Source organism: Dunckerocampus dactyliophorus, chromosome 18 (assembly GCF_027744805.1).
Source record: "Dunckerocampus dactyliophorus isolate RoL2022-P2 chromosome 18, RoL_Ddac_1.1, whole genome shotgun sequence".
Taxonomy (NCBI): Eukaryota; Metazoa; Chordata; class Actinopteri; order Syngnathiformes; family Syngnathidae; genus Dunckerocampus; species Dunckerocampus dactyliophorus.
Window position 1 is genome coordinate 958,696 of NC_072836.1, and position 13,805 is coordinate 972,500.

The 13,805-nt window shown below is 42.7% G+C and overlaps 1 protein-coding gene and 1 long non-coding RNA gene across 3 annotated transcripts; one reads left to right on the forward strand and one right to left on the reverse strand.

The window, feature by feature from the left end:
- Nucleotides 1-3,327: 3,327 nt before the first annotated feature.
- LOC129171178 (uncharacterized) lies at nucleotides 3,328-4,920 on the reverse strand. The gene is made up of 4 exons (XR_008566749.1): nucleotides 4,727-4,920; nucleotides 4,445-4,616; nucleotides 3,531-3,647; nucleotides 3,328-3,427 (listed from the first exon to the last, which is right to left on the reverse strand). It is a non-coding gene; the product is annotated as an uncharacterized LOC129171178 (long non-coding RNA).
- Nucleotides 4,921-6,212: 1,292 nt separating this feature from the next.
- Nucleotides 6,213-9,872, forward strand: proza (protein Z, vitamin K-dependent plasma glycoprotein a). 2 transcript variants are annotated; one of them, XM_054759591.1, is made up of 9 exons: nucleotides 6,213-6,360; nucleotides 7,138-7,295; nucleotides 7,392-7,549; nucleotides 7,618-7,642; nucleotides 7,706-7,819; nucleotides 8,160-8,294; nucleotides 8,385-8,500; nucleotides 8,746-8,863; nucleotides 9,095-9,872. In XM_054759591.1, exons 2-9 carry the CDS (start codon nucleotides 7,214-7,216, stop codon nucleotides 9,631-9,633), a joined length of 1,287 nt encoding a protein of 428 aa, XP_054615566.1. In that variant the 5' UTR covers nucleotides 6,213-6,360; nucleotides 7,138-7,213; the 3' UTR covers nucleotides 9,634-9,872. The 2 variants fall into 2 exon arrangements, with proteins under 2 accessions (XP_054615566.1, XP_054615567.1); XM_054759592.1 differs by having other exon boundaries at nucleotides 6,219-6,360; nucleotides 7,109-7,295.
- The last annotated feature ends 3,933 nt before the right edge of the window (nucleotides 9,873-13,805 follow it).

Sequence of the window (13,805 nt, forward strand, 5' to 3'; positions counted from 1 at the left end):
ATGGTGGAAATAGCTGGCAACATAAGTCAGTACGCATGTCCACCATTGTTATCCAGCACTGCCTTAATCCTCTTGGGCGTGGAATTGAGCAGAGCTGCACTGGAATCCTCTTCCACTCCTCGCTGGTGGATGTTACACAACCTGAGGATGCCCCACAGGTGCGCCACTTGGGTGACACTTGGCCCCGGCACCACCTTCACCTTCATCTTGGACATCATTTGGGCTCCTTATCATGTTGGAAAAGTGTTTCCCACATGTTGGAATTCATGTTTCACTCAATGAATCGTGCAGGCAGCACTCGTGCAGCCCCAGACCCTGATGCTGGGCCATGATGCCATGAATTATCCTGCTACTCGCTTGTATTTCCAGCTATTTCTACTGTGATGACTCGTTTCCAGTGGATAATACAAGCTGTGTACAGACTACTCTAAAGTTTCATTTCAATAGTACAGTAGTCCCTCGTTTATGGCAGTTAATTTGGTCCAGACTGGACCACGGTTAGTGAATTTCCGCCAAGTAGGATTCCTTCTTTATAAACAGAACATTTTTGTAGTTGAAACGCTTCTTTTTTCTCCTGCCTGTGACGTTAGCAGCCTGTGGTAACTTCCCGTGAGCTCACTTGTAAACATACTTTCCGAGGACGAGGTTTGCGTGCTAGTTGCACCAAATGCTCCGCAATGAGGGGAAAAGAAAACATCAAGCACACAAAAACCCTTATCAGCCACGTGAAACGCCAGTGCCACTGCGTTTGAAAAATGCAAAAGGTTTGCCAGAGACCTCCGTGGCGTCACACCGGCTGCTCGAAGCATGTGTCTGAATACAGTGCACCTTGCTGGGCCACAGCAGGTGGCTCCTCCCCCTCTATACTCTGGTTCTCCTGGTAGTAGTCATGTGGTAGTAATGTCATCATATTTCATTAGGACTAATCAACAGTTACAGTTGGTCAAATCCTAATTTGTTCCCGTCCTTCTTACCTCCAGGTGTGCACAAACTACACTTAAAGTTATCGGTTTAAAAATATATATATCGTGTGTCTGTAATTATCATTATGATGTTATTATTATTGTGTCTGTTGTGAGGTAACTTAAAGCTGCAATAAAAGCCTGTTGTTCTGGCCATCTGGGCTGGTGCTTGTCTCTCAATTACTGACACCTAGTGGCCAGTGTAGAACACTACATTGTTGAATGGTGGTCTTCATCGCTTATGCTGCATTTGTGTTTTAGTTCATTAGGCATTTTTATGCTCAAAAGTGCATCATTTGGGCAAAACTAAGTACAAGTTGGACAAACTGTCTTGCTTAAAAATGCATATTTTTGGACTCATTCATTTTTGGTGAAATGTGAGGCGTGTGCCCACGTGTAGACTGATGTCATTTTGGGGGTTTTAGTTGGATTGGGTCGTGGTGCGGTGGCACCGTTTCTAAACGCAAACACGGGACAGACGCAGACCTGAAAGCACAAAAAGCCAAAGTGGATTTGATGTCATTGTCAATGTCAATGTCAATGTCAATGTCATGCTATTAAACACGATGAAGTGGAGACTAAGGGAGAACCTTGTGAATGCTGGTCTAGGTCTTGGAATAATTTCGTTAAATGGTGTAGGAGAGAACCTTTCCACCTTTCCATCACTACGTTTCAAAGCAAAAATGGAAAAGTAGAACAAGGACCTTGCTGGAGATTTTCGAGCCCTTCGGGTCATTCTTTCATAGCCACGATTCAGCAGCAGAAGCCTTAAAGTGCTTTTGGGCCGAGCACAGCCTATTTGGAGAGCTTGCAGAGTGTGCCTCAATCAGCTGCCGTGAAGCCTCTCTGTGAGACACAAACGGAGGACAAGAAAGAACTTTCTAGAACCTGATGAACCTGATGAGGGGATCTGCTCATAACAAGCCATGGGCTGTTTTGTGGAAAGGACTTTTATGGACAATGAAGCGGGAGAATTACGAGACTATGGCAGAAATATTAGCGGAATGAAATGGTACTATTATGACAAATAAATTGTAATAATTTTGACTATGACTTTAATCTTGTAAAGGTTAAAAAAATGTTATTGGAAGATTACAACTTTATCCTCAACCCCCGGCAACCGTTTCCATAACGACTTCTTTCTCTACGAGTTACGCCTTCACTCTCATACCTCAGGGAAAAACGAAACTTAAACCATTGATTTAAAACCTTCAGCATGTCAGTATGTGGAATCAGATTATGGAACTCAAACAATGCGCTAAGATGAGCGATTTCAAGAAACAATACAAGCAGTTTATGTTTGCAAAGTACAAGGAAGAAGAGTCTTGAAAGCCCTACAGCGCTATGTCTGAACACTACTACACTCACTACCAACTCTTCCTTCTTGTCATTTATTACTCTTTATTCTTTCGTGACTGCATTGCCAGTACTAGCCCATTATCCAACTATGTTTTCTTATGTCTATTTCGTGTTATTTATCAGGATTCTCAAATCAAGTAGTTATGCTGACAAGAAATCTGACTACATTTGAAATGTGCTATTTTTTCTACTACTCATCCCATTATTACATTATCTCATTCATTTTCAATGTGTTCAACTAGAAGACAGTGTACATGGAATACAGGAAGTGAACCAATGTATTGCAATTGATGTCAAACGAATGTCAGGTAGGATTAAACAAGCTTTGCTTCTTCCTACTCCGTCTGGACACGTGGAACTGTGAATTGTACTATGTGATGTACTCCAATGTAACTTGTATGCACGTTCAAATCAATGAAACCATTAGCATTACCGTACAGCAACGTACAGTGTCTAATGAAATACTAGTGGTTAGCATCACCGCTCCAGAAGGTCCGACTCAAACTGAAACGTATTCGAACCTAATGTATCAAAACCTTGCTTAACTCATTCACTCCCAGCCATCTTTCAAAAGACAACTCCTTCATTTGAATGATCTTTCAGGGCACACAGAATGTTGTGCTCTGTGGCCATATAAACATGGAACCTACCAAATGACAGATTAGACTCCCGTCTTTCATCAGATCCATCCATTCTTTAGCAATCAGCAGTAGAAAGCAGGCAAGTTTCAGGAATATATCAGATGTCCCAGATGTGCTCAATTGGATTCAGGTCGGGGGAAGGGGCAGGCCAGGCCACACGGCATCGATGCCTTCGTCTCGCAGGGACTGCTGATGCGCTGCAGCCACATGAGGTCTAGCAGTGTTGGGCCAACAGCACCAGCGTATGGTCTCACAAGGGGTCTGAGGATCTCATCTCCGTACCTAATGACAGTCAGGCTACCTCTGGTGAGCACATGGAGGGCTGTGCGGCCCCCCCAAAGAAATGCCACCCCACACCATTACCAACCTCATGCTGGAGGATGTTGCAGAGAGCAGAACGTTCTCCACGGCGTCTCCAGACTCCGTCACGTCTGCCACATATGCTCAGCGTCAACCTGCTTTCATCTGTGAAGAGCACCGGATGCCAGTGGCGCATTTGCCAATCTTGGTGTTCTCTGGCAAATGCCAAACGTCCTGCACGGTGTTGGGCTGCAATCACAACACCCACCTGAGGACGTCGGGCCCTCATGCCACCCTCATGGAGTCGGTTTGTGACCGCTTACATTTGTGGCCTGCTGGAGGTCATTTTGCAGGGCTCTGGCAGTGCTCCTCCTGTTCCTCCTTCCTGCAAGACCAAGGCATCCACGTTATGGACCGGCCGGTCCCCAGACCTGGATCCAATTTTGTACATCTGGGACATCATGTATGAAAACTGCTAGAGGAACACCCCCACCCCATCCCACCCCCACCCGTGTCTCCACTACATAATGAAGCATTACGGTCGATCCTCGCCACAAAACAACCCAATCACGCCCAATCTTGTGGTGCTGTGATGGAGGCGTGATTGCGTTGTGTGTGTTTGTGCACTGCCAGGTCCGTCCTGTGTGTGCGTGCGGAGCCTTTTTTTGCAACCACAATAAGCTGCTTTTGAAAGCAAAGCGGGGCAGCTGATGCTCCTTATGCATCGTTTGTCCCTTTGACCTGTTTGCTGATGAATGTGCATATGATGAGATCACTGAGAGGCCCTGAGAGCACCGCGTGCATCTTCGTAACTCGTTATTAACACACGGGTGTGTGTGTTTACTTTATGGCATAGCACATTAAATAAATAACAAGCCAACGAGTGATGAAAAATGGATGCTGAGGTGCGAGGGGAGTCGTTCAAATGAGTGTGCGAGTGCTGTAATAGCTTGTCATTCATCAATTATGGATGAGGTATTTGTTTAGCGTGCCAAAAACTACATTAACACGCCTAAAGAAGAACGGGTCACCAAGGTCACCGCCTCTTTTTTCCCCCCTCCACTGCAATTTGCAGAAGCACCACGTAAGAATAATGAGTAGGCAGCTGAGTGTGTGTAAGAGAGACAATATGAGATGTGAATAAAACATGAAAAAGACGAATGATGACGGGGAAGAACTCACTCGTACAGTCATCATATGAAGTACGTGCCTCTGGATGCCGCCACGCACCCGATCTCGCTGGGGAAATTAGCAGGCAAACATTCATTTGCACCTCCAGATGCGGAGTCTCCCGGTCCCCTGGGTCCGGATCCTGCCCCTGCAAAGCACCAGCTGGTCCGAGCCCACAGTTGCACTGCAAATGATAACAAACAAACAAACAAGCAGTGAAATAAGGCCACTGTGATGGCTTGTTAGGAAGCCTTGACATGAAATATGCAACATGATGGCAAATAATAACGCCACCTGAGATTTGTTTCTGCAATAAATTTGTAGTCATGCTGGTCAAAGGCTATTTCTTATTTGCTGTTTGTGTGTGTGGTCTACTCCTATTCATCACAGCGCCCCCCCAAGCTTGTATTAACTCAAGCTAAAAGATAGCACACATGTCTGAAAACACGCTTTACTAGTAGCCCAACTATCGAGTCACACTTGCAAAGCGTTATTATGAGCCATGAAGAGTTGCGTTCCAAGACAACAGGTAACTTAAGTAAAGACACATGTTTTACGTGTACAAGTATTTCCTGTGATTTCCGAGCATACTTAAATGAATCCAATTGTACTTCCACAGTAAGAGTTACATTAGTGAGTGATAACATTATACACTTGTTGTTTTTCTTTGTCCTTCCGTTTATTTATACCACACAAACACGCATAATAACGACATTATTGTGTTTTTTTTGGGTATCCCTGAATGCATCTCGCCGAGTGACAATGAGGAAGTGTGGTTCAGAGGAGGACTATGGACGTGTCTGTGAGTTGGAGATACGTGTATGGTGTTGGAATCGCACTGCTGTTGATGTGTTCAGGTCAGAATAAAGTTGCAAAATAGCTTCAGACTCTTGTGGGACTGCGTGGGGGACACTACACTATGCTGCCGTCTAAGAGAGAGTGAGGCTCATGCCTTAATAATGCTACAATTTCAACGTAGTTAATGAAATAAATGAGTTACCAGCGTTAAGGCGCATCTTTTCATTTATTAAAAGAGATGTTTACATTTAAAGGTTAAAAATATGTTAGTATTGCTAAAACCGTTGACAATAGAAGTTACTAGCTTAGAGTTCATGCTATTGTTGAAGGCGAAGCTGTTCGCTATTGCCCTCTAGCGACAGAATGTGATACTACAAGGTCTAGCTGCTTTTTAAAATAAATCATATTTATATTTATTGTATTCTTTCTGCTCCTTTTCACTCGGGATGTGGTATTTGTAGAAACTGAAATGTTTTCTATGTACTGTATTATTATTTTGCAAATGAATCAAATAAAATGAGGAAATATTTATTTTCCACATTTGGGCAACTTTGAAACACGTGTTGTCACGTTTAAATATTCTACGTTTATAAATTGATTTATGTACTTACAAAGATGGGTTATAAATACTGTATAAAGTAATGAAGATTTAATTATTAATTTAAAAATATTATTTAAAGCAGTATTATAAAATAAAATTGAACATTAGAAAATAAAATGAGTTAAAATATTTAAAGCAATATTTTAAAACTGACAATGAAATTTAATGTGAAAAAATAGTGTTTTATTACATGTAGTATATACCGTGATGTATTTTCTGAAATGTCTACTATTTAAAAAATGTCATTAATGTGTTTGTATTTTTATTTAAGTTGATTTATTATTGTAGCTTGTGAAATAAAGCAAAAATTGTTAAATGGTAAACCCCCTTCTGCTTGAATTGTCATACATTGACCTCTAGTGGCTAATACGCGTCATTACACCGTAAATGACACCGCAGTCAAGCGTGATTTGGTACCACAGGATGTGGTCATCAGCACTTCTTGGACATTAACGGGCCCGAACCTTCATGGGCAGCGTGTGTTTCTGAACCGACGTCTTTCACATCCGGGCCGATTTCGTTGGAAGAGGTGAGCACTTAAAGACACGATGTCCTCACACGAGATGACGCAGTTGTCTTTCCTCGTTCGTACTTTGTTTTTGTTTACGACGCCATCTTTGTCGTGCGGCAACAACACGGTAGCTAATGCTAAAGGATGCGGTCGTTGTTGTTATTCAATGTTCATGTGGATCTTCCGGACGTTAACTGCACAGTCCCTACAAACAATGTGGATAAAATCTCTTTTATGTGACGTTATCTGACCTTTGTTGGTGCAGTAATAATAATACTGCGTTATATCAGTATTATTGTAAATCATAGTATCAGTATGTATTTATATCTTCTGGATTTGCACACACACTTCCACACAATACCTGAACTTTTAATTAATTGTAATTTTATCTTTTAGATTTGGTGCCCAATCATAGAAGCCTATTTCATTTTTAATTTTAAAAATGGTTTTTAATGCACCTCAAATGAATTAATTTTAATAAATGTAACCGATATTAATTGTATGAATTCATATATTGTAATAATTCTATACACATGACTAATAAAGATAATAATAATAATAATATAGACACACTGAAGCAGAGGTGTGGTGGATCATATTACATGATGAGTGCATCACCCATTTACGTATTGATTGATGCACTTTGCAGTTCAATGACGACTTAGCTGAGACATTTCATCACTGAGCTGATATTCCACTCATGTAACAACACCCACCTCCTTCTTGTTTTTTGCGAGATGACGCAGTTCTTCCTGTTTGTGTTCAGGCTGTGCGTCATTTGCTTCATCTTCTTAGGAGTGCGGGCCCCTGATCCCTGCTGTTGTGGCAACTTGACTGACATCCAGGTCACACGCCCCGCCCGTGTGTCACCATGCACCCCTCGCACACATTCGTCACTCTGGTGTGTCTGCTGGCGGGGGCCGTGGCCGCCGTTCAGAGCCCCCCTCAAGCAGGTGAGGAGATGGGAACACGAGGAGCAGCCAAGACGTAGACATATCATTAAGCTGCGTTCTATGGTCATCGTCATCATCATGTGACTCCTCCCCCAGTCTTCCTGGACAAGCAGCAGGCCAGCTCGCTGATGTCTCGTCCCAAGAGGAGCGTCGACGGCGCCAACCAGCAGTCGTCCACCCTGGAGCAGACCTGCATGGAGAGGGTGTGCACCTACGAGGAGGCCCGCAAGCACTTCCAGGACTCATACCGCACGGTAAGGTCCACGTTGTTCACGTTGAGAGAGGTCCCCTGGACACTTACGATCCTCGTGTTCTCTTCCAGGACATATTCTGGTCTGTCTACATCGGTAAGTCCTTGTGGCGCTTTAAGAATTGATCACGTGATGCTCATAGACTTCCTGCCTGCTCAGACGGCGACCAGTGCGCAGACAGCCCTTGCAAGAACGGGGCCTTGTGCTCCGACAGCGTGGGAGGCTACGACTGCGTCTGCAAGGCGGGCTTCTCGGGGGTCCACTGTGAGACCGGTGAGGCATAATGAGATCAAAATAAAAATAAGAATGAAAAATATTTTTATATTAGGAATTAAATGATTAATTTAACAAAATAAAAACATTAATTAAATGCATAAAATATTATGAAGGTAAGGCCTGCATAATAACATTTAACAATTATTTTGAAAAAAATATACATAAAATAAAAATAAATAAATGCATGAATTATTATGGTGAGGCCTGCATAATAAAAGTAAAAAAAAAAAATATAAAATAAATGAAATACCATCAAATAGGCAGCATTTCTTTGTCATGTATCCTATCCTACCTAACGGAAATAACATCCTCCTCCTCTTCCGTATCCTCCCTGCAGACCAGACTCTGTGCATCCTGGAGAAGAACAAGGGGTGCTCCCAGTTCTGTAAGCCGGGCTACACGTCCTACGAGTGCTCCTGTGCACGCGGGTGGAAGCTCAGTCGCACGGACCGGAATAAGTGTGAACCTGCAGGTGCGGATCAGTGATGATGATGATGATGATGATGATGATGATGATTGTAGTATGAGGAGTTATCGATGCAGCCACCTCTCACCTTCTCAGTGCGCTATCCCTGCGGGAAGGTGAACAGCCTGAGTCGCTGGGAGGAAAAGACGTCCAGCAATGTGCGGAGTAATTATCAAGGGCTCGCCTGCGCCTCAGGAGAGTGTCCCTGGCAGGTGGGAACACAAATTACACCAAATCAGTCACACCTTTATGTGTCAAGCGCATCTCTTACACAAATGCAACACAATGTACTTGAATGCAAAATAAAACAAGTACAACAGCACCATTTTAAAGCGCATGCAGAGCAAGCTAAACCCACTGAATGCTGACCACTCATGATACTTCAGACATCCGTAAACAACAGATGTTCTTGTCAATGTGTGTCAGCGTGAGGTGAAAGCTGACCGTTGTCTCACAGGCTGTCCTCAAGAGCTCCGAGTCGGAAGGATTCTGTAGCGGAGTCATTCTAAAGGAGAACCTGGTCTTGACCTCGGCTCAGTGTGCCACCAAGCACAGCTCCTTCCAAGTGGTTGTTGGTGAGGAAGGAACACGACACAAAACAAACGACTAGAATCAAAACAAATCGCACACACATTGGGGAAGGTATGTTTGAATGGGTTTGGTGTGGAAGAACATCCAAACAGCCACGCCCTCTCTCACGTCCAACATGACTGACTTCTGACCTGCTTCTGGATGCTGTGGTGGTAATGGTTCACTGTCCCAATACTTATGCCTGTTGGCCGTCTTGACCTTCCCGTCTTCCTCAGGCAAGCGAAAGATGACCTACGACGACGGCGAGAAGACCCTCTACGTGAAAATATCCCACGTGCACCCACGCTACGTGGCGGGTCGCCCCGAGAACGACCTGGCGGTGGTGGAGCTCCGCGACCGCATCATTTTCAGGAAGGAGGTGACTGCTGCCTGCCTCCCCGAGAGAGACTTTGCAGAGAGCGTCCTCATGACCGGAGAGCTTCCCGCCGTGGTCACGGGCTGGAAAGACCCCCAGCAGGGGGTTTCTTCCTTTCAGGGCCCGCTGACCCTCAACCACTTGGCATACAACGGTCTGACGCAATGTCTGCAGACTCATCCCGACGTGATGAACAACAAGATGGGCTGCACGGCTGCCCGTGCCAACGCCGACTGCACCATGAGCTCCGGCAGCCCCCTGCTCACCTTGTACAGGGAGGTGTTCTTCCTCACCGGGGTGGTCAGCCAGCCACCGGGCGCCGACTGCAGCAAGGGCTTTGTCTTTCAGAAAGTGTCTCGCCACCTCGGCTGGCTTGAGTCGCTCATGCGCTCCCTCTAGTGGCGAAACATCAACATCTCCACCCCTCCCTTGAAATTTTAAGTGCTACTGTACGCATCGCTCACTTCACAGCTGCCTGTTGTTTCTTATCCACAAGGTGGCGCTCCAGTAAAGTAACACTACAGCATAAGTGCACTGAACTATTAAGCATGTGGATGTACCTTTGAATTCCTCATCATGTTGTTCTTGTTTGACGTGTAATCACCATAACTGAAATAAACTACGTGTCTTCTCCTGGCTTTTTTTGTACAAACCGAACACATGCTTCAGTTTTTTGCAGCTAGACTTGGAAAAAAAAAGGGGCTTCGGGGGGGTAGGGGTAGGAATTAACAAGAAATTAGGGATACGTTTTGCATGCTGACATAGGAACCATCAGACATTTGATGGATTTTATTTGTCATTGTTGCCAAACTAGAAAAACAGCAGGCATAAAAGTGCTTTTTGGATTGATGTGTTCAGTTGGACACCATGCACGTTCCTATATAATGGAATGGAATTTCATATATGTCACATGAAGTCATTTCATATGTCATAACAATATCCCAGTGGCAAGTCAGAATTTTATAAGATAATTTCAAATTCAAAAGTTCTGAGATATAAACAGCGCATGTGCCGAGTGCCATGTGAACGTGGCACATGCGCAGTTGGTATCTCATTCATCCATCCATTTTCTATACCGCTTCATCCTCATTAGGGTCGCGGGGGCATGCTGGAGCCTATCCCAGCTGACTTCGAGCGACAGGCGGGGTACACCCTGGACTGGTCGCCAGCCAATCGCAGGGCAGTTGGTATCTCATAATTTAGGCTTTTTATCCGAGAATATTTTTTTTAATCTCATAATTGTGACTTTAATCTCATAATTTCGATTTTTTATTCCATAATTATGACCTTTTATCTCATAATTTCGACTCTCACAATTGTGCCCTTTTATCTCATAACTGTGACTTCTATCTCATAATTAGGCTTTTTTTTATCTCATAATGTTTACATTTTATCTCATAATTGTGACTTTTTAGCCATAATTGTGACTTTTATCTCATAATAATACCTTTTTATCTCATAATTATTTATTTTTATCTCGTAATTTCGACTTTTTATCTCATAATTGTGCCTTTTTATCTCACAATTGTGACTTTAATCTCATAATTTTGACATTTTACCTCATAATTATGACTTTTTAACTAATAATTTAAACATTTTCTCTCATGTGTAACTATGATTTATCATTGGGATATGTTTTTCCTTTCAGTGGCGGGAAAACGTGCGTCCATATTTGTGACTGTTCAGACAGAATGAATTTGATATTTACAGTATATATGAAATGTCCCTAATCACGTGGTCGCTGAGTGTAGAATTCTTAGTTGCTGGCTGCAGACAAACAATAAATACTATGAAAATCATCCAAAAACATGTTTACACGTCCCAAATCCTCCGTTTGTCAGACATATTTACTTCCACCAAGGAGATGATGGGTTTTATGTCATCTTATTTTTGCGCTAATGTGTCTGTTAGCACACATATTTGGATAGAATGGGGAGCTAGAGTATAAAGTAGGCAACAGTGGGAGACTAAACGATGCACTTGATTGTGTGGTGCGTTTGAATAGGGTGCCCTGTTGTTGTTGTTTGCCAACGTTTTCCCACAGACTCTCCCACTCAGCAGTCTTCTCACAGCCGCCGCCCCGGGACCGTGTCACGTGGGGGGGAAAAGGTGGGGGCGAGAAGGAGCGTAAGAGACGCTAAACTTCAAAAAATAAAACTGACCTGCCACTTTTGAAAAGGACAGTGCTGAATGCTGGGGGGCCCACGTTGGCTGTTGCCATGGCTCTCGCCTAGGAGATGGAACCTCACTCACAAAAATGGTCAGCTCCTTCACGCTGCTTCTTCCTGTGGAGATTTATTAGTCTGGAGCTTAGCCTGCTCCTTCTTTTGCCTCCTGTAAACATAATTAATGGTATCACGAGCCAACATATACAGCTAGCATATGATTAGTGCTTTAATATGCTAGAAATGACCACATAGAAGTAGAATACAGAACTCCGCTTTGCAACATACTAGCAGTCGCAGTTGTAGCTAGTTGTGGTAAGTTTGGTTCATTTCATGGACTCGGGTCCTTCGAAATCACTAAAGTGATTCGGTTCTCATGAGTCGTTTGAGTAAGTCACCTGAGTCACGTGTTTCCGTCAATTCAGCGGAATCATCTGAATATGTGCTGTTACTGGTGACTCCGCTAAATCGAGTCAATCAACCAATTCAAACGAGTCGTCTGACTCTGCGGTGTTTCTGGTGAGTCGGCTGAGTCGAGTCAGTGAACCAATTCAAATGAATCGTCTGAGTCTGCAGTGTTTCCGAGTGAATCCGCTCCCTGTCCTCTTCATAAGACTCACAAGACCCGAGTTAGAGGTAAATTAGTGTAGAGTGACTTTTTCAATGGACTCCTGTCTAGGCTTGTATTTCTGACTGTTGACATCATCCTCTGCAGAGCTGTGAATATGCTAAACGCCTTTACGTAATACAAGTAATTCCTCAGAATGAAGCCTAAAATAGGAGTAAATGAGTTCATTTAGACATTTGATGTGAAGCCATGCGCCGCCCCCTCCTGCACACATAAAAACAACTAGCATCTTACTCTGACTTATTTCATATCTCTTGGATATATTTGATTCATTGTTATTGGAGTTATTATATTTTAAGTATTTATTCATTCATTCTCTGGGCCTTACCAGGGTCGCGGGGTATGCTGGATATATAGTATTTATATAGTATTTATTTGATCAACTGATCTATGCAAACGTACTTATTTGTTGACTTAATGCACACAGAGAAATGAACAACCTCCTGTCTGTCTCCTTTCCTCTTTTGGCGGTTCCCATGATGAGGCGTTCAAGCACGCTGTGTAACCGAGTGTTAGGACTTTCAGACACCACCGCCATTCTTGTTTTTATAAGCACCCCGCTTTGGGAAGCTGGGTGCTGGAGAACACTTTGACTGAAGCGCACGTGAGCGTGGTGAGGATGCTGACGTGCAAAGAGTCAGCCTGACGGATGATATCTGATGGATGATATCGGATTAGACGCAAATGAAGTGAGGATAAAAGCACTTCCTGTCTCTCCCTGCCAAATCAAATGCCTCCACCGCGAAGCGAGATGTTGTGGAAGCGATGAAAGTGTGCCAGTCTCGGGGGTGCAATCTGGCTCCTGTCCTACTAAAGCACTAATCCTCACCATGCTGCCGTGACCCCCTCCCAAATCCTCACATGTGCTAAATGTATGCATCACGCCTATCTATGCATGCAGTGGGGGGCAGGCTGTGCACATCAAAACAGTTGTACACCCCTTTTTTCTTTTGGGAGGGATTATCTGTCTGGGTGGTGTCTGATTGTACGTGGATGGGTGGGGGGCATGCCACCTCTTAAAATATACTTCCTTTACATCACAAAACAGCTCAATAAAACATGAAAGCAAAAAGATTATGACAACCATAAAAGAAGATGAAACAATACTTAACCAATATGTAGTTATTGCTTTTTTATCTTGAAATAAAACACACCTGATTATTACATTAAAACTAAATATTAGACTAGACTAAGGCCAATTTTTAAACCAAAATATAAATAAAATAAAAATTAAACAAAATAAAATATACTGTATATAATGAAACAGGACTAAAGTACCTACAATTATTATAAAGTATATTTTATGTTGAAATGAAATGAAATCTCATATTACAAGATGACACTAAACTAAACCAAATTATTCAAGAAAAAAACAACAAACACACGGAAAATCCAATAAAAACATTCAACAAAATGAATAATAAAACTTAGAACAAAGTCAATATTACGATAAAAGTTCTTATTAAAAGAAAATACAATTACATGAAAAATAACTCAATAAAATATTAGGGCACAATTCTTATTATGGCAAAAATAAACTAATAAACTATCAATGAAACCAACAATTTTACATTTTTAAATCTAAAAATGGATTCTTAAAATTCACACAAATTCTGAAAGCAAACATTCCTGTTAAAAGTTCATAAAATAAAATAAAACAAGCCTAGCAATGATAAAATAAAACAAGCCTAAATGAACTACGGTAAAATAGAATAAAGGAGATTAAGATGAACCAAGTCCCAAAACGAGACCTTGTGATGAAGCCCGATGAAAGCTAA

Excerpts from the sequence above, each read along its gene's own strand:
- proza (XM_054759591.1), top strand. The coding sequence starts at position 7,214 with ATGCACCCCTCGCACACATTCGTCACTCTGGTGTGTCTGCTGGCGGGG. Across the intron at positions 7,550-7,617 it reads TCCAGGACTCATACCGCACG|GACATATTCTGGTCTGTCTA; the intron begins GTAAGGTCCACG and ends GTTCTCTTCCAG. Across the intron at positions 8,295-8,384 it reads GAATAAGTGTGAACCTGCAG|TGCGCTATCCCTGCGGGAAG; the intron begins GTGCGGATCAGT and ends TCACCTTCTCAG.